The sequence below is a fragment of the Stegodyphus dumicola genome, chromosome 6 (assembly GCF_044657685.1).
Source record: "Stegodyphus dumicola isolate Sdum_Otavi_A_Nest chromosome 6, ASM4465768v1".
NCBI classification, from domain to species: domain Eukaryota; kingdom Metazoa; phylum Arthropoda; class Arachnida; order Araneae; family Eresidae; genus Stegodyphus; species Stegodyphus dumicola.
The window spans coordinates 222336862-222359297 of NC_140773.1; the positions used below are offsets into that span (position 1 = coordinate 222336862).

At 31.5% G+C, this 22436-nt stretch overlaps 1 protein-coding gene across 1 annotated transcript in view; it reads right to left on the reverse strand.

Moving 5' to 3' along the window:
- Positions 1–2529: 2529 nt before the first annotated feature.
- The window catches only part of Pex23 (tectonin beta-propeller repeat-containing peroxin 23), a 92751-nt gene continuing 72844 nt past the window's right edge, over positions 2530–22436 (reverse strand). The window contains exons 19-20 of the mRNA XM_035355345.2: positions 16978–17097; positions 2530–8883 (exon numbers count right to left, since the gene is read on the reverse strand). Coding sequence (XP_035211236.2) covers positions 8818–8883; positions 16978–17097 — 186 coding nt within the window. The 3' untranslated portion in view covers positions 2530–8817. The remainder of the gene's footprint in view (positions 8884–16977; positions 17098–22436) is intronic.

A 22436-nucleotide genomic window follows, 5' to 3' on the forward strand; every position in this document is an offset into this window, starting at 1 on the left:
TGTAGTAAGAATAACGTTTATATAAAAGTATATTTATTTTTTCTGCATGTGTCTTAAGAAAAATAATGAAGAGACTGAACATTATTTACTCTGAAGTTCTGCCCTATCACTATTATATAAACTTCTTGCAATCTCCATTTTAACTTAGCACAATATAGAAATTGCCCATAAAATGCATGTTTTTTTAGTCATTATGTTTCAGTATTACCATTATTTATAAAGCTTGATTCATTTTATACCAATGTAGAGAAAGTCAATGTCAATTTCATACCAATGTCCAAAAAAAAAAAAAAATCTAGAGAAAGGATAAGTGTTATATATGAAAAATCGGAAAAGGATGGAAAAATAAGTATGAAATACTCTATAAAAATTTGATTTTTCCGGAGAATTTTGAATTTTAACGATACCTTTGTTCACTTTGGAACTGTACAGATCTTAAAAATAACCTTCAGTTAAAATTGTCTTTAAGAATGCTTTAATCTTAACATAGGTTAAAGCATTCTTGGACCTATGCTTTAACATAGGTCCATAAAAGTAAGAATACAGTAAAGTTCAACTATCCAGAGAGCTTGGGAAATGCTGAATTCCATATACATGAAAATTCTGGATAATTGAGCATATAAAAATTACAATTTATGATTGAAAAGCTAAGCGAATGGGAGGCCTACCAACGGCTGAGCGGTAAATTCGCTGAACACTGTTAGTTCGGTACGAAATTCAAATCCCATAAACGGGCTGGCTGCATGGGTGTTTTCGTGGTTTTCTCCATGTGTAACGTGTATACGAGCCAGTTTCCCTTAGAAAGTCCTCCACGAAGGCATCCCTCCCTTTGGACAGATAGCCCTCGTGTGCTTTGCCATAATTGAATAATCCTAATCCTAAGCGAATTGGAAAAGAAATCTGATCTAAAATTATGAAAAGTCATTTTATTTGTTATCAACTTGGATACCAAATGCCTACATTTTAATTATGTGAGACTTAAAAAGAAAAAGCGACATTTCAGACAGACAGCAAAGTAAATTATCATATTTGATTATAAACTGTCAACCATAAAAACTGGTGGAGATCTTGCCAAGCCTGTGCCAGTCATTCCGGTGAAGAGACATATCTAGTTGCATTATAACTTTTGCCACCTGGGGTGGTCCCTGAACTTCTCTTCTTCATATACAAACTTTAAAAAATGCCAGAATGACACTTAGGAAAATAAATTAAAACTACATTTATTTCTGAAGATAAATTTTAATTCGAACATTTTTAAACTATATTCTTTTGCTTTTTTCCCCATGCTATTGCAAATGCCTATTGCTGTTAGCAGAGAAGAATTTTTTAAATACAAAATATACATTCATAGTTCTTACATTGTTTAAATGACTTATTTAGAAACACTTTTTACAACAAGCAACACTTGACTAGCTGAGTTGCTGTACCACCTCTTTCTTACATGACCTAGTATTCAATTGGTGGAGCATTCTATTACTGCCAAGCCTACCCAAAACTCTTGCACACTTGAATAAGCAACACTTGAGAGAAAAGTTCACATTACTATTACGATATTTGGAACTTCTGGAAATTGTATTTTATAATACGTTGCCAAAATTAAAAAGGACTGCCTTTTAGCATTTCTGTTTTGATTTTCCATGCAATAACAAATAAAACTCTGAAATATTTCTCTTAGTGAGGAATTCTTCCTTATGAATGTCACTGTGATCATAATTTAGTTGATACTGGAAATTTGGATTCAAAAGTTTCAATGGAATAAAAAATATATGATGAGTATGTAGCTGTTAAAACTGTGATTTTTTTTAATACTCTATCTGGAGAAAAACCATTTTTCTTTCCAATTTAATTCTGTGTTATAATTTCTCACCTCAATGATCCACCTGATTAACCTTTATAAAATATTTCACACATAAAATGCCACCTTTAAAAATGTGGCCTCTGGGGTAGACTACTCCCTAACCTATGCCACTGACTAGATCACTCTTTATTTAGTCATAATCTTATATGTCACATCTCACTGTTACCCATTTTCAAATAAGTTGTACTTTTCTTGATGTGAGGATCCTATAATTTTGAAAATACTCTTAATAAATGCTGCTTTGTTGAAATCAAGTCCCAAATTTTAATCATTTTCTCAAAATATGATTTAAAAACGGACAAATGGCAGATAATTTATCTTTTTTACAAAAATTAAACCAACATATCGGGAATGAATCAGGTTTACATAAACACAAAGCATTATGCCAATGCTTATTAATCATTGGTGCTAAATCACATTGTATGATGACAGTTTTTGTTTGAACTGTAGTCCTATTCGTGTTTTATAGAAGTGTTAGAAATATCTTATTTGCTTAATTTTTCATAAAGAAAGAAGAAACCATTTTAAAACTAAAAAAAATATTCCACTTAGTTGATGCTGGATAGTCAAGCTCTTACTATGTTTGCACGATTTTTGCACTTAAATTATGTTATTTGAGCAGAATTCAGATAATCAATAATCAATGACAGTAACTCAGATAATTTCGAACAAGCAAGGTAAAATTGATATTTTATTTCATAATATATATAAATTATGTAAATATAATCAAATAATGCTGCATTATAGATATATAAATTACTTATTTACATATTATTCAGTATTCTAAATCATTTGCTTCAAAAGCTATCTTACACTGATACATATACTTTTTCAATAGGAACATAGCATTAACATGTACTTTGTACCATATTTATAACAGAGATAAATATTATACAATTCTCACAGAAATGTTCACAATATATGTTAACAATGTGAAAGTAAATTTGTATAAATTTATGGAATGTGAATAAATGTATTTAGCTGCAATAAAACGCACTAAAACATGAGCTTTAATATTCATTATCACAACCAAATTTTATTGAAAAGTTAACTACCCAAAGGGGTTGTTCTGAAAGTAATTTATTTTTTTCCAAATGGAGGACATAAGTGTATTTTCTCACAGAAACTTCACCAGGGTTCATAGCCACATTTTAGTTAAAAAAATAAGCACTTTTCAAGCACATTTTAAGAAAAAAAAATAAGCACCTGCCTAATTACATCATACACAACTGCATAACCTTAAAAATTAGACTTGTAATTTAAAATATGAGAAATGAAGTACTTATTAAGAGAGAATAAGCATTACCTCAACCATGGAAAATAATTACTTCTTTTGGTTTTTAATTTTAAATAATAGTTCAATTTACAGAACTAGTTTACAATGAGAGGAAAAAAAAACTATGAAGAACTAAACTATATTACAGGATTTAATGATGAAATTTCAGTTCAAAATAGAGAAAATAAATAATAATAATAAGGCATATTTATTGTATTCGCTTGGAACCTAATATTAAATACAATTTATTTTCCCACTCATATTGCTATTTAAATAATTTAAATCTAAATTCTGAACATTTTCTAAATTTTCATTGCATATCAGTTTTCTCTTAACAGATTTTGCAAGCAAAGTAATTTAAGTAAAAAAGAGGAACATTTCTGAAATCAGAAGACAGAAATTTGCTTCATGCAGTCATCTTTAACAGTAAAAGCTTAACTAACTCGCATACTTGGAAATTGGCGAATATTCGGACAGTCGAGCGTAACTTGAAGGGGGCGGGGTAGACTGTAGCCACTCTTTAGATTTTTCCGCTAAATAAATGCTTTTGACATTTCAATATGTGCATCATATAAAAATAAGCCAACCAAACTAAAAAATATTCCACTTAGTAAGGACAGTAAAACTCTTTTTAAGTGCTCATAAACAAATCTCGGACTGAACATCAAAATTAATTATCTCTGCAAAATATCGCAAACATTATTGCCCAATACGTGCGCTGTAATTCTTCCTTACGTGATATTACGCAATCGGAATCAACAACTGCCGGTATTGGGAGAAAAAAGAACTAAATAACTGAAGTGTTTTTCATTCTAATTTTCAACAGACGGCGTTAAAATTCCGGAATAGAATCATTCTTCCCTTGGGTTGGTAGACCGCAGAACTTTTAGTCCTATTCAATCCAGATTGGAAAGTGACCCCCCCCCCCCAAAGAAAGGTCCATTGCTTGTTTTGCAGCGAACTGTAACAATTTCAATATTCAAGATTTTGCGGAGAAAGGGGAGACCTCCCAACCTTCGTACTGTTTAATGTGTTGGCCAAAAAAAAATGAAACTATTTTGACTATTCGATTACTTTCCCTTTATTTAAGCCATTCCGAATATTATTCCTTAGAAAGCTAATTTGTGTTAAAACACAACCATTTTTGGAAGTTTACTATACTTCAGCAGTTACTGGAACTATGCTGCTATAAACATTCATACATATGCTCATAATATAAGCATAACGATCATAATAAACACGAATATGAACTGACCAAGCAGAACGAGAATGCAAATCTTTTTAAGATCTTGATATAAATTCAAACGTGTGTAGTATTTGGGTGGGAGGAAAAGAATGCCAAATATAGCGGAATTTTCTACTGCTTTCGCAATTCTCTGACCAATAGAACGACGGGCACCTGTCTGTACTCTTCGTGCACACCAAAGGTTATGTTAATGCAGAGAAAGGGGGAAAAGCTATTTCCGGGGGTATGACTCACCATCTGACATTCCATATTAGGAAGAAAAGTTGTTTATTTAATTTCGGCTTTGTTACGGGGAAAATAGCACGTTCATTAAAAAAAAAAAAAAAAAAAAAAAAAAGCACTAAAAACAAAAAAATAAGGGCTTTAAAGAAAAAGTAAGCACCTGTAAGGGCCTTTATATTTTATTTTCAAATATAAGGACTTATAAGGACCGCTACGAACCCTGTTCACACTTAAGCCACACAATTATTATATATTTTGACAGCTGATATAGCAAGGCTTTCTTGTGAAGAAGTTAGACTGATTCCACGCAGTAGTTTTTGGTGCCCTTTTAAGCATTGAAAATGAAAAGCAGCATTTTCGGCATATTTTACTTCATTATCGAAAAAGCAAAAATGCTGTTCAAGCAAGAAAAAAATTATCCTATGTGTATGGAGAAGATGTATTCACAGAACACCAGTGCCAAAACTGGTTTGCAAAATTTTGATCCAGCAATTCTGACCATGAAGATGCACCACATTCTGAAAGGCCAGTTAAAGCTGATGAGGATACAATAAAGGCATTCATTGATGCAAACCGGCGAATCTGACTCGTGAGATCGTTGAGAGATTAAATTTACCGAATTCGACTGTTCATCATAATTTGAAATGCCTAGATTTAATTTGAAACCTCGACATATAGGTTTCTCATGTGCTTACAGAAAGAAATTCACGCCGTCGCATTGACGTTTGTGATCTGCTTCTCAAACGTCAAGAAAATTATTCCTTCTTTATATTACCTTCTTTTTGGTAATCAGTATGGTTTTACACCTCAAAAAAGTTCTGAAGACGCTCTTTTACGCTTGAATGAAATTGTTCAGAGAGGAAAAAAGAAAAACTTTTTGAAAAAGAAAACACACTATTTTGGTCTTTTTGGATATTAAGGGTGCCTTCGACCATCCGTGGTGGCTTTGTATTCTCAATCTTCTCAAAAAAGTGGAACTTCCAATGAATATTTTTTCACTTGCTGCTGATTTTTTAAATGATCGGGCGGCCAAACTGCAACTGGGCTCGGCTTCTGCAATCCGTCACCTTGAAAGGGGTTGCCCTCAAGGTTCTGTTTCAGGACCTACGTTTTGGAATATTATTATTAATGATCTCTTATTAAAACTGGAAAATCTTGCTTGTTGTGATACTATAGCTGTTGCGGATGATGTTTTGTTTTGCTTCCAGAGTAGGGACATTTCTGCTACTTTTTTATAGGCACAAGAGACTTTAAAATTGGCCTCCAACTGGTCAAAAGGTTTTAAATTAGATTTTAATCCTGATAAAACCAGGGTTATGATTATTGAAAAGCGAAACATCTGTTATGATGCATTTCAGTTATCTCTCGATGGCCCCCCTTTGACTGTGGTAAAGCAAATGAAATATATTGGGGTTTTTCTTGACTGTAAATTTTCTTGGAAACAACACTTAACTTATGTATCAGAGAAATGTGATAAATTACAGCATGATTAAGTCGTATTGCATGCAACACATACAGTATTAATTACAATGTTCGTTCGCTCATCTATAAACAAGGAATTGCACCCTTCATTATGTATGGCTCTAGAGTCTGGGGTATATTGCTCAAGAAGATAAATTATAGATATTTACGACGCGTTCAAAGGCGGATACTTCTGCGGGTCATATGTGGATATCGTACCGCAAGCTATGAGTCTGTTTATGCAATTTCTGTGCAATTTCTGGCTTTCCTCCAATTGACATTGCCATTCTTCATTCTATTGCTTATAAGGAAAATATTTCTGCCTCTACTGTCTCTCAGTATGATTGTATTTTACCTCTATTTGATCTCCCTCATCCTTCAGAAAGAAATGCTGTTAATTTTATTCAGTTTAGCAATAAAATCGTAGATGAGTCGCCTGTAACTTGCTATACTGATGGCAGCAAAATTGATGGCAAGGTTGGTCTCACATTTGTTGTCTTCAAAAATGGTCTTGAATTTGAGCACTTTCAATTTAGAATCAGAGATGAATGTACCGTTTTCTTAGCTGAACTTTTGTGCTTAAACTTCGCCGTCAAATGGGTCTCTAAACAAAACAGTGCTGTTTCAGACTATCTCATTTGTACTGATTCCCTTTCATCCTTGGAGATCTTAAAATGTATTTCTTCTTCTAATAATATCATTATCGAGATTCAAAACGAACTGAAAAATCTAAAGGATAAAAATATTTCAGTTTCATTTTCAATTATTCGTGGTCATACAGGTGTTGTTGGGAATGAACAAGCCGATTTCCTTGCTAAGACTGTGACTAAGCGGGAAATTGACACTTTTGTCAATATCCCCAATTCCTTTTATAAGAAGGTCATGTATGAAAGCATTGTGGAGTCGTGGAATCACGAATTTATTAATTCAAATAAAGAGAGTTTAACTAGGAGATTTTCCCTTCTATTAAAATGAGATTGTCATGTCATCATTTCTTCACAAATTAGAAACTAACCCAGTTTCTTACTGGACATGGGAATTTTAAAAGTTATTTGAACAGATTTAAGTTGAGTCCTGAGTCTGTCTGTGACTGTGGCCTCGGCAGGGAGGAGAATGTTGAACATGTGCTTCTTCTATGTCCTAAATATGAGAGCGAAAGAAAAGTCTTGAAACTGGGACTGAAAAATTTTAATATTAACTGGCCTCCAGAGTTTTACCAATTTATTTCCGAGAGAAGAGCTTTTAACACTTTTTGTCAATTCATTGTAAAACTTTGTAATCATCCTTAATTTTATTTCAGTTTTTCTTCTGTTTATTTTTATTGTGTTTCATACTTCTGTAAGCCCCATGTGATACTATGTGGTACATGGGGAACTTGTGTTTCTTTTAATAAAAATGTCAAGAAAATTATTCATTTTTGAAGCGGACGAGAAATTGGTTGTCTACAACAATGCTAAATGCAATCATGGAGTGAAAAAAAGATGAACTGGTTCAAAGCTGCTATTTATCAAAAAAAGGTGATGCTATCCGTTTTATAGAATTTCAAAGAAATCTCTCTCTCTCTCTTTAAAAAAAAAATTTTTTTTAAAGCTTTTACCGGCCAATACAATATTCAATTTTGAAGTATACTCTCAGCATATGGACAAAGTGATTGATTCACTTAAGCAGAAAAGGCCAGAATTGAAGACTAGAAAAGATGTAGCGTTCCACCAAGATAATGCAAGACCTCATACAAGTTTGGTAACTCGCCAAAAGCTTTTACAGCTTGGATGGGATATACAGCCACATTCGTTATATTTTCCAGATCTGGCACCCTCTGATCATTATTTGTTCCGGTCTCTACAAAATATTTTAGATGGTAAAACGTTTACTTCAAATAAGGAGGTCAAAAATCAATCGGATCAGTTTTTTTGCCAGCAAAGCAAAAAAAAAAAAAAAAAAAAAAAAAAAAAAAAAAGGGGGGGGGGGATCATGGAATTATGCTACTGCCAGAAAGATGGCAAAAAGGTACCAGACCAGAATGGACACAATATATAATTCAATAAAATATTTATTCACTATAAGAAAATTGTCTTTCATTTTCTTAAAAAAATAAAATAAATACTTTCCGAACAACCCAATAATTACATGCATGAAAATTATAGTGAATGATTACATAAAATGATAGACAGAAAATGATAAAAATGTTTTCTTCTAACAGCGTAGCATCATTAAAAAACAAACACAATCTTTATAAAATTTTTTATTCTTAATTTAAAAAAAACAAACACAATCTTTATAAAATATTCTTAATTAAAAAAAAAACAATTTTAATTATGAATTAATATACTGATAGGTAAATAATTAATTTTCAGAAGTTTGAAAAGTTAAAAATATTTTTCTAAATTTTATATAAATAGCTGAAATAATCAAATTAACCTATATAATAAATATGACATAAGGAAATGGCTTTTCTTCAAAAATAGTCACCAAAGGCACAAATTTCATAATAATTTTTAGTAATCTAATATGCATAAATTTGACTTGAACATTTAAATAAAATTTTAAAAAATCAGCATATTTCAACTGTCAATAATAATAACGGCAGTTATTTTCTTAAGAAAATACTAAATTTTGCTGTTATACGTGAATATCTTAAAACAGATAACCTTTGTGTGCTTGCACATTTAACTTTTGGAAAGTAAACGTAATAAGCAAAGCATTTTAACAATATTATGGAATGAGAGATCATTAAATTTTCTATTGCTATCATACTCACTTCATATTATTTTTATTTTGTTCAAAGAGACAACCTCTAATTGTTACATGATTCCAGCAACCCTAAAATAAAAAAGTATTGAATCAAAAATTTGAAAATTTATTTACCACAATATTTTTTATGATTTAAAATTTTTAAATTCAGTTACATATCTTTAAAGCATGATTAAAAAAATTCTAAAGAACTTTTTGATTGAATAATTATAAACCTTTAATGGCTATATTCCATTAAAAATTGAATATCATTTAATATTCACTCATGCCATTTTACTGCAATCATAAGTACCTTGATCATACTTTCAGAAAATGAGAAGCAGTAAATTAATATTAAACTTTTTCAACTTACTATATATTCCAGCACATAACGTGCAATTTTAAATTAAAAAAAATAACATCAAAATTTACGGGTGCACGTTATACGCCAGATATAATAATTATGCATTTAAAAATAAGGAAAAGAACATACAAAAGTTAGATTTCTATATGTACCTAAATGCTGTGTATTTAAAAGAAATGACACACCTTATGAACTTAAAAAATTTTCATTTTCATTTAATTTCCTTTATATACAGCACATTAATTATTATACTTTAACTTATTCAGAGAAAACATCTGACTCCTAATTCCACAGATTCATTCCGGTTGGATGTGCTTTCTTACTCCAAATTATGTCCTTCTTTTCTCAAAACCCTAGAATAACATTTTTACATATATTTGCATTAAATATAACCATTTTCTTTGCAGAATTATTCACTCCCTCAAGCATTTTTCCTCACATACACATTTCCCCCCTTATTGCTTTGTCAATTCAGTATAACCATTGCTTGAAAATCTTCGAATAAATGACTTAAAATTACAGCACTGCACATGTGCATTTCAAGTTTCTTCTTAAAGAAAAATAGGCATGTTATATGGCGAATACACCTAAAAATTAAAAAATGTACTTTGAAATTACAGGTGTGCATTATATGCCAGAATATACGGTATACCTTTACCAGTATGTGTTATATAATTCATTCTTAATTTATTAGAGTATATTATGTTTATTTTACACAGTTTAAAATAATTGTCTGCTTTAATTCTAAACTTTTTGTATATTTTTACATACTACCCAAAGCCACCCAGTGGGAAATTAGGAAAACTGAATTAAAAAATATATTATGACCTATATCATTTTGCCTTAGGTATGAAAAGGCAATGACCTTAGCTACCGAATTATGGCACTGGTACATCTGTGGCATCGCACATTAAGTGCCACATTGCACATTACATTGGTACACCAAATATTAAATGTGCTACATTACATTTCACAGGAAGCTGAGAATAGTTTGATAATATGCAGCATCTATATTGCACCCAACAAGAGTAGCAAAACATGAGATTTCAGTTTAGCGAAGCCATAAAAGCAATGCTGATACCTAGTTGAATAAGAATTATGTGTATTTCCTGGAGTATGAGTTGTACATAAATACCCTGGTGAGAAAAATTAAAGGAACAAATATAAAAAGATACTTTATGTTATTTCTATTAAGCAAAATAAAAGTTGATTCTTAGCTTAATGCCAAAATTATCACATAGCATAATGGGATTCTCCTTCTCTACAAAACTTTTTATGTGTGGAAGATTGAACATGTCATGAGAAGGCATCTGATGTATTACAAGAAATGGTGTACAGTTGGGACAACAAAAGTGAGACAAATTCTGACACAGATCTGTAAAGAACTAAAAGTAGCCTAAAGTGTCATGCCAACAAATCCAGATATTCTGTGAGTGACAGGCTACATAAAGAGGGTGATGTAGATATTAATGCCATTGTAAGATATAGATAAATCTATTAAAAAGACCATCAGATATGTGAGATTGATGCAAATGGAGAAATCACAAAGACCATTACTAAATTGAAAACCCACCATTTTAGAGGCATGAAAATTAATGAAGATGGTACCAGATCATATAGAACTCATAGAAACAGAGCTTTCTCCAGAACAAATCTTTATCTGTCAGCCAATACCTGCAGCTCTTCAAAGTTTGGGGGGATTTCCTTTCCAGGAAAAGCCGTGAAAACATTGGGGAACTGGCAAAAGCAGTGATTTCCCCGCATTGATCCATTTGACTTCTCAAAGGACATGACACCAACCAACCAACCATGCAGGGAAATCCATGACTTATGTCCCTCTAACTGAAGGTGCAAAATGTACCTGATTGCAGTGGTGCAGAAATTATCATGATTGTAGTGCCATAGCTAGGAACCAAGTTCTTTTTACTGATGGGTCTTGTTTTTTGTTTGGAGACGGATTTAAGACATACAATCTGGAAAAAAAAGCACATGTAATAAACTTGAAAATATAAGGAAAAGCATCAATACGAAGGTGGCTGAATCATAATATAGGCATACTGACCTATGCATTTCTACCAGTGCAACTATGAAAATGCTGAACTATACAGAAATGATGCTCTTATTACTTACATTAAGTTATTTACGGATGGAATTAGTAATAATTTCCTCCTAATGGATGATAATGCTTGCCACTACTGCAATGCACTTGTGATCAATTATCTTGAGGGCAAAGGAATTAATAGATGTAGTGGTCTACACATTCTCTGGATTTAAATCCAACAGAACGTGTGTGGGATGTACTTGGACACAGACTTTGCATCCCTTCACCTAGCATTCTTCAAGAGCTATGAGGCACTATCCATAGGAAATACATTTTATTTACTGCAGACACTCCAGGAAAATCTAATGCACAGTGCGACGAATTTGAAAGACAAGAGGTAGCATAAAACTGATTTTATTTCGGTTCTTTCTAGGCTATATGCAATATATATATATATATATATATATGTAAGATAAATTGTATGAATCAGAATTATAATATAACTATAAACATTCATTCTTCCTCTCTAATCTAAAATCTATGTAAGATAAATTGTATGAATCAGAATTATAATATAACTATAAACATTAATTCTTCCTCTCTATTCTAAAATCATAATAACTTATCTGCATAGCGTCATTCAAATTAATCATGCGATCTTACGTAACCGTTACGCCTTTTTCTTTTTGAAGGGGGGGAATATGTAAGATAAAATTATATGAATCAGAATTATAATATAACTATAAACATTAATTCTTCCTCTCTATTCTAAAATAGTAATAACTTCTCTGCATTGCGTCATTTCTAGATCACTCTATGGCCCGTGCAACTCTGATGACGTAATAGTTAAGAACTGAAACTGCCATTGTAAACCAAAACTTTTCTCTTTGCCGTGCTTCCATTCTTCATAACTACGCACTTCAGCTTTTGCTCTCTACTGTGCTAAGATGTAATTTCACTGGCTTGCTTTCTATCTCAAGAATATCAAAAATGTAAATCTTCTGTGGAAAGGCACCACTAGAGAGTGCCAAGTGATTGTGGCCACAAGTATCAGTTGCCAATAAAAATGGAATTAAAACTGCCTCGACTGCCAAGTTCTTTAGATATTACCAAGTTAGCATTACTAGCATACTACACAATCAAAATCCTCTTTAATATGGATCTAAGCGCGCATCGACACTGCTCAGTTTTCCTTGTGATTTTATTATCACAATTAAGACAAAAATTTTATGATTTATGTTTTTTTTTTTTTTTTTTTTCATTTGCTAGTGCTCTTTCTCTTTAAAAAGGCTTCTCTGTCATTACACCTCTTTCTTTTTGAAGGGGGGGATACGTAAGATAAATTGTATGAATCAGAATTATATTTCTATGAATCAGAATTATATTATAACTATAAATGAATATATGAATTATATTATAACTATAAGAACTAACTCAGAATTATATTATAACTATAAACATTCATTCTTCCTCTCTATTCTAAAATCTATGTAAGATAAATTGTATGAATCAGAATTATAATATAACTATAAACATTAATTCTTCCTCTCTATTCTAAAATCATAATAACTTATCTGCATTGCGTCATTCAAATTAATCATGCGATCTTACGTAACCGTTAATACCAGATGCCTCTTGACGACCAATCACCGAATTATGAACCAAAACTTTTCTCTTCACATGCTTCCATCTTTCATAACGACGCACTTCAGCTTTTGCTCTCTGCTGTGCTAAGATGTAATTTCGCTGGCTTGCTTTCTATCTCAGCAATATCAAAAATGTAAATCTTCTGTGGAAAGGCACGACTAGAGTGCCAAGTGATTGTGGCCACAAATATCAATTGGAAATAAAAATGGAATTAAAACTGCTTCGACTGCCAAGTTCTTTAGATCACCGATCTACAGTGTTCCGTCTTTTCCTTTGCTTTTATTATGACATACATATATATAAATAAATAAACTTATAAAATATTGTTCTCACAGTAGGGTGAATAAGTTCCTGTTTAGACAAAAGTTCTTGTTTGGAAATATTTCAAGATGAGGCTGTCTTGAATAAATCAAATCTCTAAGCCGGTGGTTGAGCTGTGTCTGAGCAGGATGCTCTTCGTAAGGTAGCGGCGAACCCGGCTACCTCACAGTATATCTCTTGCAGAGATATTATTATCGCTCTACGCAGAGCAATGCAAAAATTTTCTCATGGCCGAGCTGGAAAAAAACTGAGAGAAGGTTTCTCTCTCTACTTACTGCAACTAACTCTCACTTTTTCCCTCTCTGATTTTGTTCAAGTTGTCCTGGGCGTGTCGGAAAAACTTCCAGGATCCTTATTTGTCCATAATTTTTAGAAGTGCCTCTTGATTGGCGAGAGCACTTTGATTAAAAACTGGATATGATGAAGACAGCCTGGGAAAAAGTTCGTGGGAACTTTTCGATTCCAACTGGGGGTCTCAAACCGGGTGGTCTGAGACACCGAACCTATAAACTGATGAAAGGGAATGGAACAATATCTCCCTTTGAAAAACTATAAGAGGAACAAAAAGCTGAGATTGTTTTGTGACTGCTGGTCACTTCCTCTTTCCGAAAATTCGCTAAGAAATACTCTATGCGTGGGAATGTTCGAGGTGGTCAATCTTTTTCTCAGAACTCCAGAGTGGTTGATAAAATAGCTTAAGACATTACAACAGCAAGGAAAACTGCTGTATAGCTTACAATTGATCATTTGTGATCACATACTTGGTTAATTTCTTCTACATATTTTCAAAAAGTTTTACATCAACGTTTTCCTATCCTTCTTCATATTACATTTCCTCTTATTATTCTTATTTTAATTTATTTTTTAAAGGCACAGATAATTCTGTACTTTAAAAATAAGTAAGGTATAACAATGATCTTGAGCAAGTTTCTTGCTCTTAGCTGTAAAATCATTCAAATTAATGGGTTTTTATAGTTATTCCTTTAATTTTCTTTGCCAGTGTATGTGAACATACAGAGAAATTCATTGTATAAAACATCACAGGAGAAAAGAAAGACAGGAGAAATGTTGTGGGAAACATCTTGGTAAAAAAAAATAAAACACCTAGAAATCATTACATGATGCACCACAGATGCAATCATTGCACCACAGAAGCAATCACTGCACCACAGAAGCAATCATTGCACCACAGACGCAATCATTGCACCACAGACGTGTTTTTTCAGGCTTATCTACATAAGGATTTTTGAGCACAAGAAGGGATAAGAAATATTCTTACTTCTATATTTCACACTTCTGAATTAATTTAGAGGTAAAGATTTTCTTCATCCTCTTCTTACACTCACAAATCATTATGCAAACATTTATAACCTTTAAAAAGCATGAAAAATACATGTCTGCAATGTTATCTTACTGCAAGAATTTGAAAATGTTTTCTTTTCTTTTCTTCTATGACGTTTTGTACAAAAACATTTTCACCTTCCATTGTTTTCTCTGTAATGTCTTAGGCTGCAATATATTTGCCTGCAACAAAAATTAAGAAATGTATCATCCACAAAGAATAGTCTCCTTGTCTGATTTTAGCATTCACAGCAATCATGGAAGATAACAAAGTATTATGAAGAAACTGACGTTACTACTAAAAACAATCAAGGAAGAGGCATTACTGGTAGAAAATACAACTGGATCAGCTCTTCATATCATTCATGATAAACTGCACAAATAAAATGGATCCTGAAGAAATAGGTATGTAAAATGAAAGATGGACGTATTGATGTTTGCCAAGAATTTCTACATCAATCTGAAGCTGATGGTGAAGCACTTCTGTACAACACTGTAAGAAAATGAAATATAGGTACACCTTGCACACACACAAAAAGCACATTCTCCCATTCTACAGGACTGATTACCGAAATTGAATTTGAGTTTTCCACGTCTCGAAAGCGGGGCTTAGGGTATATATTAGATTTATATATAGCATTATTCTAACATGGGCATTTTGACAAAAAATTGGACTTTTTCTGAACAAAATCTTCCTGAGCTGCCAAGCTACCATCCAACGAGCTATTGTCAAGATACCATGGCAGCTTCCTCAGCTGATTAAGTGCAAAGAACTTTGGCAGCTGAGGAAGATGGTTCGGTAGTTAAACCATCGAGACTAGTCCTGGAAAAATTACAAATATAATGATGATTCTTGTTGTTTGACTTCTGTAATAATCATTATTTTTTTGCATGTTATTTTAACCTAAATCTCAATGTTATTTATTTAAAAAAAACTTACATTCCAGTTAGGTTAGTTTGTAATCTGATAAGATTGCTTTACTTCTGCTTCCCTCTTTCATGAATTTTGCCCATTCTTATTGTAGTTCACTGATATTTCTTAGGTTTCAAATAATTTAATTACGCTCGGTGTCACACTACAGCTTGCAAATTATCACTATTGCCACTGCTGTCATCGTCTTCATCACCGTTCAGTCTATCTTCTCGCATGCAATGATCTCCAGAACCATCGTGAGCATTAAACATCTCCGTTTTTTTAAGCTCTTCACTATTACTACTTTATCAAGCTCGTGCACCCCAAATCAATTAGTGAGACGAAAACAATCACTATGAGGGTGAATCCCTTTTGAAATTTAGGAAAGCTTGCTTTTTGAATGCCTTGCAAAATGGAAAAATTTAGTGAATACTTAAAAAGTTAAAGGAAGAAATATGTCAGTAAATATAGTAAATATGGTATAATAACTACTTTGGGATAATAACAGAATATCAAGGAACAGTGCAAGTGATAGCATAGAGATGATTCATATAAGAATGATTACATTCAATTTATTTAAACTTCTCTTTGGTTATTTTGATTTAAAATTCTTAATTATGAGCAATCCCGCAATTTTATTGATTTGCTCAAAATTATTGTGATAGCTAAAAAATAATTTTCACTATTTCATGCATTTATTTCAAGCAGTATAAATCAAAAAAGTTTTTGTACATGTTTTGTTATTTTTCAAATCCAAATTTTTTCTTAATGCCTCTATGATTTTTTAATAATATTTTGTTTTATAAGGAAATAATTTTTGCTTTGTTTCCTACTACTCGCAAAGAACATGTATACTGGTAGTATTCTTTTTTGGCAGTAAAGTCTGTAGTTTGTTACACATAAAAGCTAATGAAAGATTAACAACAGATACCAAAATGATGATCATAAACATATCATATTACTGCATTGAATACGAAATACAAACTAGTCTTGCATTTATTATACAACCACACTAAGCTTTATAATTCATTTTCCATTACTTTTTTCAGCAATTCTGGATTCAAGTTAAAAACACATTTCCCTTAACTCCTTTCTTGGTTTGACTAGGCATTATTACATTCTTCTTCCTACTTGAAAATTATTAATTAAAAACATTTATTTTTCTTTCTTATAAAATTAAATTTTTGCAATGTGCTTAATATTCGATTCAAGACACTTTCGATAGAGACATCACTTTTTATTTTAAGGTTCACTGAATTCAAAATTTAAATATTGTCTAAAAAAGTACATGCAGCAAATATCTTTTAATTTAGTTTTCATTCCAAGTTTAGAAATAATGCAAAATTAAGTTGCCAAACAATTCATTGGCTAAATTTGCAGCATTTTCTTTTGTTGATTCTAAAACTTGCATTCTCGAATTCTTGTTAAAAAATATAAACAATTAAATAATACTGCATATCTTTATTATAAAGGAAAGCAGGAATTTTTTACCACCTGACAGTCACTGAGAGAAATTATACACAATGATTAAATAATATTATTTTTAGATTATCTTACACCTATGCCTTGTTCCCAGTCGGTACCACAAGGATTTTCTTCTGTAATTCCACACCGTTTGCACACAACACCTGAGATCACTCCTGACAGAGTCACAAAATTATTTTTTATACACCAAACCTATCGAATTAAAAAAGTTATCACTTAGTCAAGTATAAGCAACTAGATAATAAAAAAGAAGCATAAACTTATAGAGTGCTGAGATATTTTCTCATTTCCTAAAACATCCACTACATCAGGCAGTTATTTTTTAAACCTTACACAGATTCATGAGAATTCTATCACATCAATATGTTACAAAACCTAATTACAAGAGTTTAGTAAACATATATATCATTAGCATTTAGTAAAATAGGCAAAGGTGGGTAACTTATTTCTGACATGAAAGATATCCTTACAATATACCTGCACATATGTATATCCAAAATTAAAAATTGTAAAGTATACAAAATGCATCGTGAAAAACATATTTTTTTCTTTATTTTGAACAAATGCTTTAAAATGCCTAAGAGTATAAAAATTATTAATTCTATAAGTATACATGCTTTAAAAAGGATCATTATATGTTAAATGAAATATTACATAAATAGACATACTGATTGGTTATAGTTTCATTTTGGAGGACATTCCTTGTGTCTACAGAGCAGAAATGATTTATTCACTTCATGAGGTTGAGATCACAGTATTCTCAGGACACAGGCGTTCGTGACTGTAATTCTGTTCCTGCGATGATAACTTAGCAGCATTCATTTCAAACTTGCTGCAGGAATACTTGAATTGATTGTAATATTCGAGATATAAATTAAAGAGTGATCCTAGAGGTTTTCTATGATTTCCACATATCTGGCAACAGGTGTAAATAACATTTATAACTACACAAAATGATGCTAAGCAAAGGAATGAATGCTTATGAAGGAATCTATTTTGTATCATTTTAAAAATAGCTAATGTCTACTTGTAAAGGCCAAACCTTGAATTTTTGTAAGTTTTCGCTTCTGTTTATATTACCTAAGTTATGCTTCCTCATTATTGAAACACATTCTGCATATATTTGATATATGGCCTTACTCGTTGTTTTGGCAACATGCATGGAGTTTTACCAAAGAGCATTAATGCAGATTTTTATATATATATATATATATATATATATATATATAAAGAAGCAAATCTCTCTTTGTCTACTGAAATAGTATGTGGAAGGAAATAATGCCTTTAGAACACATAAAATAAATAGTAGCAAAATAATGATTTTTTGCCGTTATGTGATGGGTAATTCATGAAATTTCAAATTACAGTTTCATATAAACCTCCTGCAGTAATTTTACAGGCCTATCTGACGAAATCTATTCCATGCTATAAAGTGCTTTTATTCAGAGTTTATTTAGACCTATACAAAACCATGGGAATCATGCCAGTGAATGATAATTATGCTATTATGGGTTACAAAGATGCTATTGATTTATAAAGCCATCTTAAAAATAATAATAATAATCAAAAAAACACAAATGGATTATAAGAACTAACTGGGGCATCTGGCTCAAAGCTTAATTTTGTGCTGATAAGGAAATTCAAGCCACGGAAATCACACCAGCACATGACATAATTTCCCCTTCCTCAGTCATACAAATCAGTGGACTGTACTGCTAAATAATTTTTTTAATGTTTCCAGAAACTGAGGTGCCACATTTTTTGGTCTGTGCAAGAGCTAAAACAAATGCCATAAAAATTAATGTAATTGCATCTCACATTGTAGATGTAATTACCAAAAGTTTGAATGACAAAATTCCACATTTTGGCCTAGGGACAGATGCAAGCAGTTATTGAAAATGTTTCAGTAGCAATAAATAAAATATCTCGATTATGAAAGAAATGTCATTCAAAATGTTTTTTCTTAGAAACTTAGCCTAAAAAAAATTCCACAAAGTACTGCCAACTAGATTACAGATACTTTGGAGAAGGATAACATTACTCCTAGATGCAGTGCTTTAACAGGAGACAATGCAAATATTAAATTACATGGTCTTGCTTGCAGGGAAAGAAAAAAATGGATAATACACTCTCAAAAGACAGTCAAATGAAAGCATCATAGGAATTAGAAGCCCTGCACATATTTTACACAATTCCTTGCAATATAGAGCTGTAGCACTTTCTCTAGATAATGAGTCATTTGTTAAGAAAATGGTAATCATTTTTCTCATGCAGTAGGCATGGAACAACTCAAAGATTTCTGTGAATCTCTGGACATAAATTGCAAACAGCTTTTAACCCCGTAATGCATTTGCCAAATTACCAGCAAATTTGTACATTCCCGTGCCTTACAGGGGCAATCTTGTAGCGTTATTTTATTTCTAATGCTCATCTGAAATCTGTTCTAGTAAAAATAGGCTAGATTATAAATAAACTTATTTACCACAGATAGCACCACCATAAAGCATTTTTCTTGTACAAACTGCGTGGTGCATTTTGATGATTAGATATAAGTATATTAGGAATTCTTTGTTATAGAGCAGTTGTTTAGTGTGAAAAAGGTAATATATTCATTTTTATTGCATTAATTATCATAAAACTAAACAGTTAGTTAACCATAAATTACTTTTTACTAAGTGTTTTTGTAACTTGTTTAGAAAAGTTACCTGATAATCTCTGATGATTTTGAATATGCCAATTTATCAGGAAGTTTCAGCGATGAAAGTGATGCTTCATGGTGTATCATACCAAACTGTATTTTTAGCCATTCTTATGCTTGTAAGTATGACAATTTGATTTAAATATTTTGAAATTCAAATATAGGTATTGTTTTAAACATGTAATCAAATCATTTACACTTTGTTTGTATAATATTTTTTAAATAAATTTTACCCCACCCCCTTTTCCCTAGCCATGCCCCCACAACTGAAATTGGAAAAAAAAAAAAAAAAAAAAAAAAAAAACTTACATTATACCTATATATTCATTTTCTGTCAAAAAAAAAAAAAAAAAAATAAAAAATAAACAATTTTTTTCAGGGGGGGGAATTGTAAGGGGTTAAATTATTCCCAAAGGTTTCCATCCAAGTTTAAACCCTTACAAAAAATTCTTTCTAAGAGGTTAAATCATTCGCAAATCAGGCTAACATCATTCCAGCAGTAAAAAGGATTTTGTGTATGTAATTTTAATAGATTGTCTTTTTAGAGGAGTATCTTCTGTTTATTTCCTCCGTCATGCACATTTTTATTACATTACAATGATACCATTTAAAAAGGCAATAATTCACTGGCAGATGTGTATGAGTTTTTAGAAAGTATTTTAATTTCATTAAAAAATAGGCTTGAGAATCAATTCATTTCTTTCAGAGTTGGACATGCTTTGAATTTGTTTTCAGAAAAAGGCTTGGGAAAAAAGTGCAAGATGTTTATGGAAAATATGTTTTGTTTTCTATGAAACCTGCACTGAATACTTGGAAAGATAGATAGATGAGTCCTATCGAAGAAAGAATTCAAGTGGCTTCAAGTGAAGACCAGAAGAATCATACCTTTAAGGGCATTTTTCCAAGTCTTCAATATTTACAGAAAAGAAGATGATTCAGAACTATTTCACTAGCACTGCAATGCCAAGCATTCACCAGAAGTTCAATGATGAATAAAGTGCAATAAATAAATAATGGTCTCTTTCTTTAAAAAATGTCAAAACACTGAAAATTTTCATAATTAATTTTAAACAACTGCTAGTAATTTTTTTTTTTTTTTTTTAAAGCCCAAAGGGCATTAGCCCAGAAGAACTATTAATTTCGTTTCGGCATTTTGCATTGAAAACTTTAAAAGGCTGTATCACTTTTCAAATTGTTGCCACTAAATATTATCGTTTTGTCTTATATTTAAAGAAATTAAGTAATGCATTAATATATGCATGTTTCTTTTACAGTGATAAAACAACGGTACCTAGAACCATCAAATTTTGTATAAGGTAAACCTCCACACGAATATGGGCATCTGGAAGACCTAACTTGGAATTTGTTTTATCTATTTCATATTTTGTAAAACTTTAACGAATTTTTTATTAACAAACTCAACAATTTCAAACCAAGCAATGGCAACACTGTAGGGGGGACATTTTTATATCCAGCATGCAAGACTGCATATTAGAAATTCTAAAAATATGCTCTTTTTAAAATTTTGTGATACTGTTGTTGAATTGAGTTTTATGCTTTAAGTGTGAAGAACATGATATTTAACAAATAAAAGTAACACACAAAACGTTAACAAAAAAAGACCCTTTGGGCAGCATAATATAAAATCTGAAAATTTTCAGTTTTTTCTTTTGGTGCAGGAGGGGCACATTTAAGGCAGTAATATATCTATTGAATATGTTTTTTCTCTGATAACTGTTTGATGGTGAACAGAAAGGTATTGTTTTTCGATACAGTCACAGGAATTCAGATGGTTAAATATGATTTCAAGGCTATGCTGTGTGAGGAATTTCATTACTATGTTCTTCAAGACAGAATTCTTTTCTTCTGTTGAACATTCTTTTGAAAATTTACAGGCCTAGCAAAAACTGAATATTACTTCAAGGTAAGATTGGGTGCATAACAATTAAGTCTCACCGTCTGATATTTGTAATTAATTCTATATTGTACCTAACAGATTGTTACTGCGCTCCTTTATATTAACCCACTGTGTAAAATACCAATTAAAATGAAAATAAAACTTTCAGGCATTTAAAAAAAAAAAAGTTCTTTGTTTTGCTAGGCAATGTCCAGCATTTGCAAATTTTGAATTGATAACCCAATTCCCAGATAAACATGACTTTTAGGTATCCACACAAGTTCAAGTCTGAAGTTGCTTGTGGCTGAAAACTAATATAAATGATGCTGACATTCCCTATGAGCTCGTTCATGGCAACTATTGATCATGCTATCGTATCACAGGTCATTCCCAAAGAAATTACACACTGACCACTTCCATATAGACATAGACTTCTGCCTTTTCTTATTATTCCTTAAGTACCACACTTTTACCTAGTGGTAAATATCTGAATAATCTTTACTTTATAATTACTGTATGAAGTAAATGAAATATTGTGATCATGAAAAATTTTGGGTATCTTATCTTAATGGAAATATCCATTTTGACCATTCCTGAATCCATTTAGATGACTTTTTTTTTTTAATCATTGACAGAATAAAGGACTCTTTTTTCCAAAATGGATTCAAAAGAGATTTTTTTCATGGCATTTCTAGATATGTGTATGCATGTATTTCTCATAAATCAAAAATGACTCACTGTAGAATGTTGAAATTTTGTATGTGGAACTGCTATCACCATCTAGTTGTGCACCTGCTTTTTTAGTGCAATCAGCAATTTATATATATAAAGGGGACTACTCCTATTATAATTCCTATATTTCAAAGTAAAACTAATACACTCACGTTTGTGAAAATTGCAACACCAAGAAGGAATCGTCATAACTGAATGCAATTT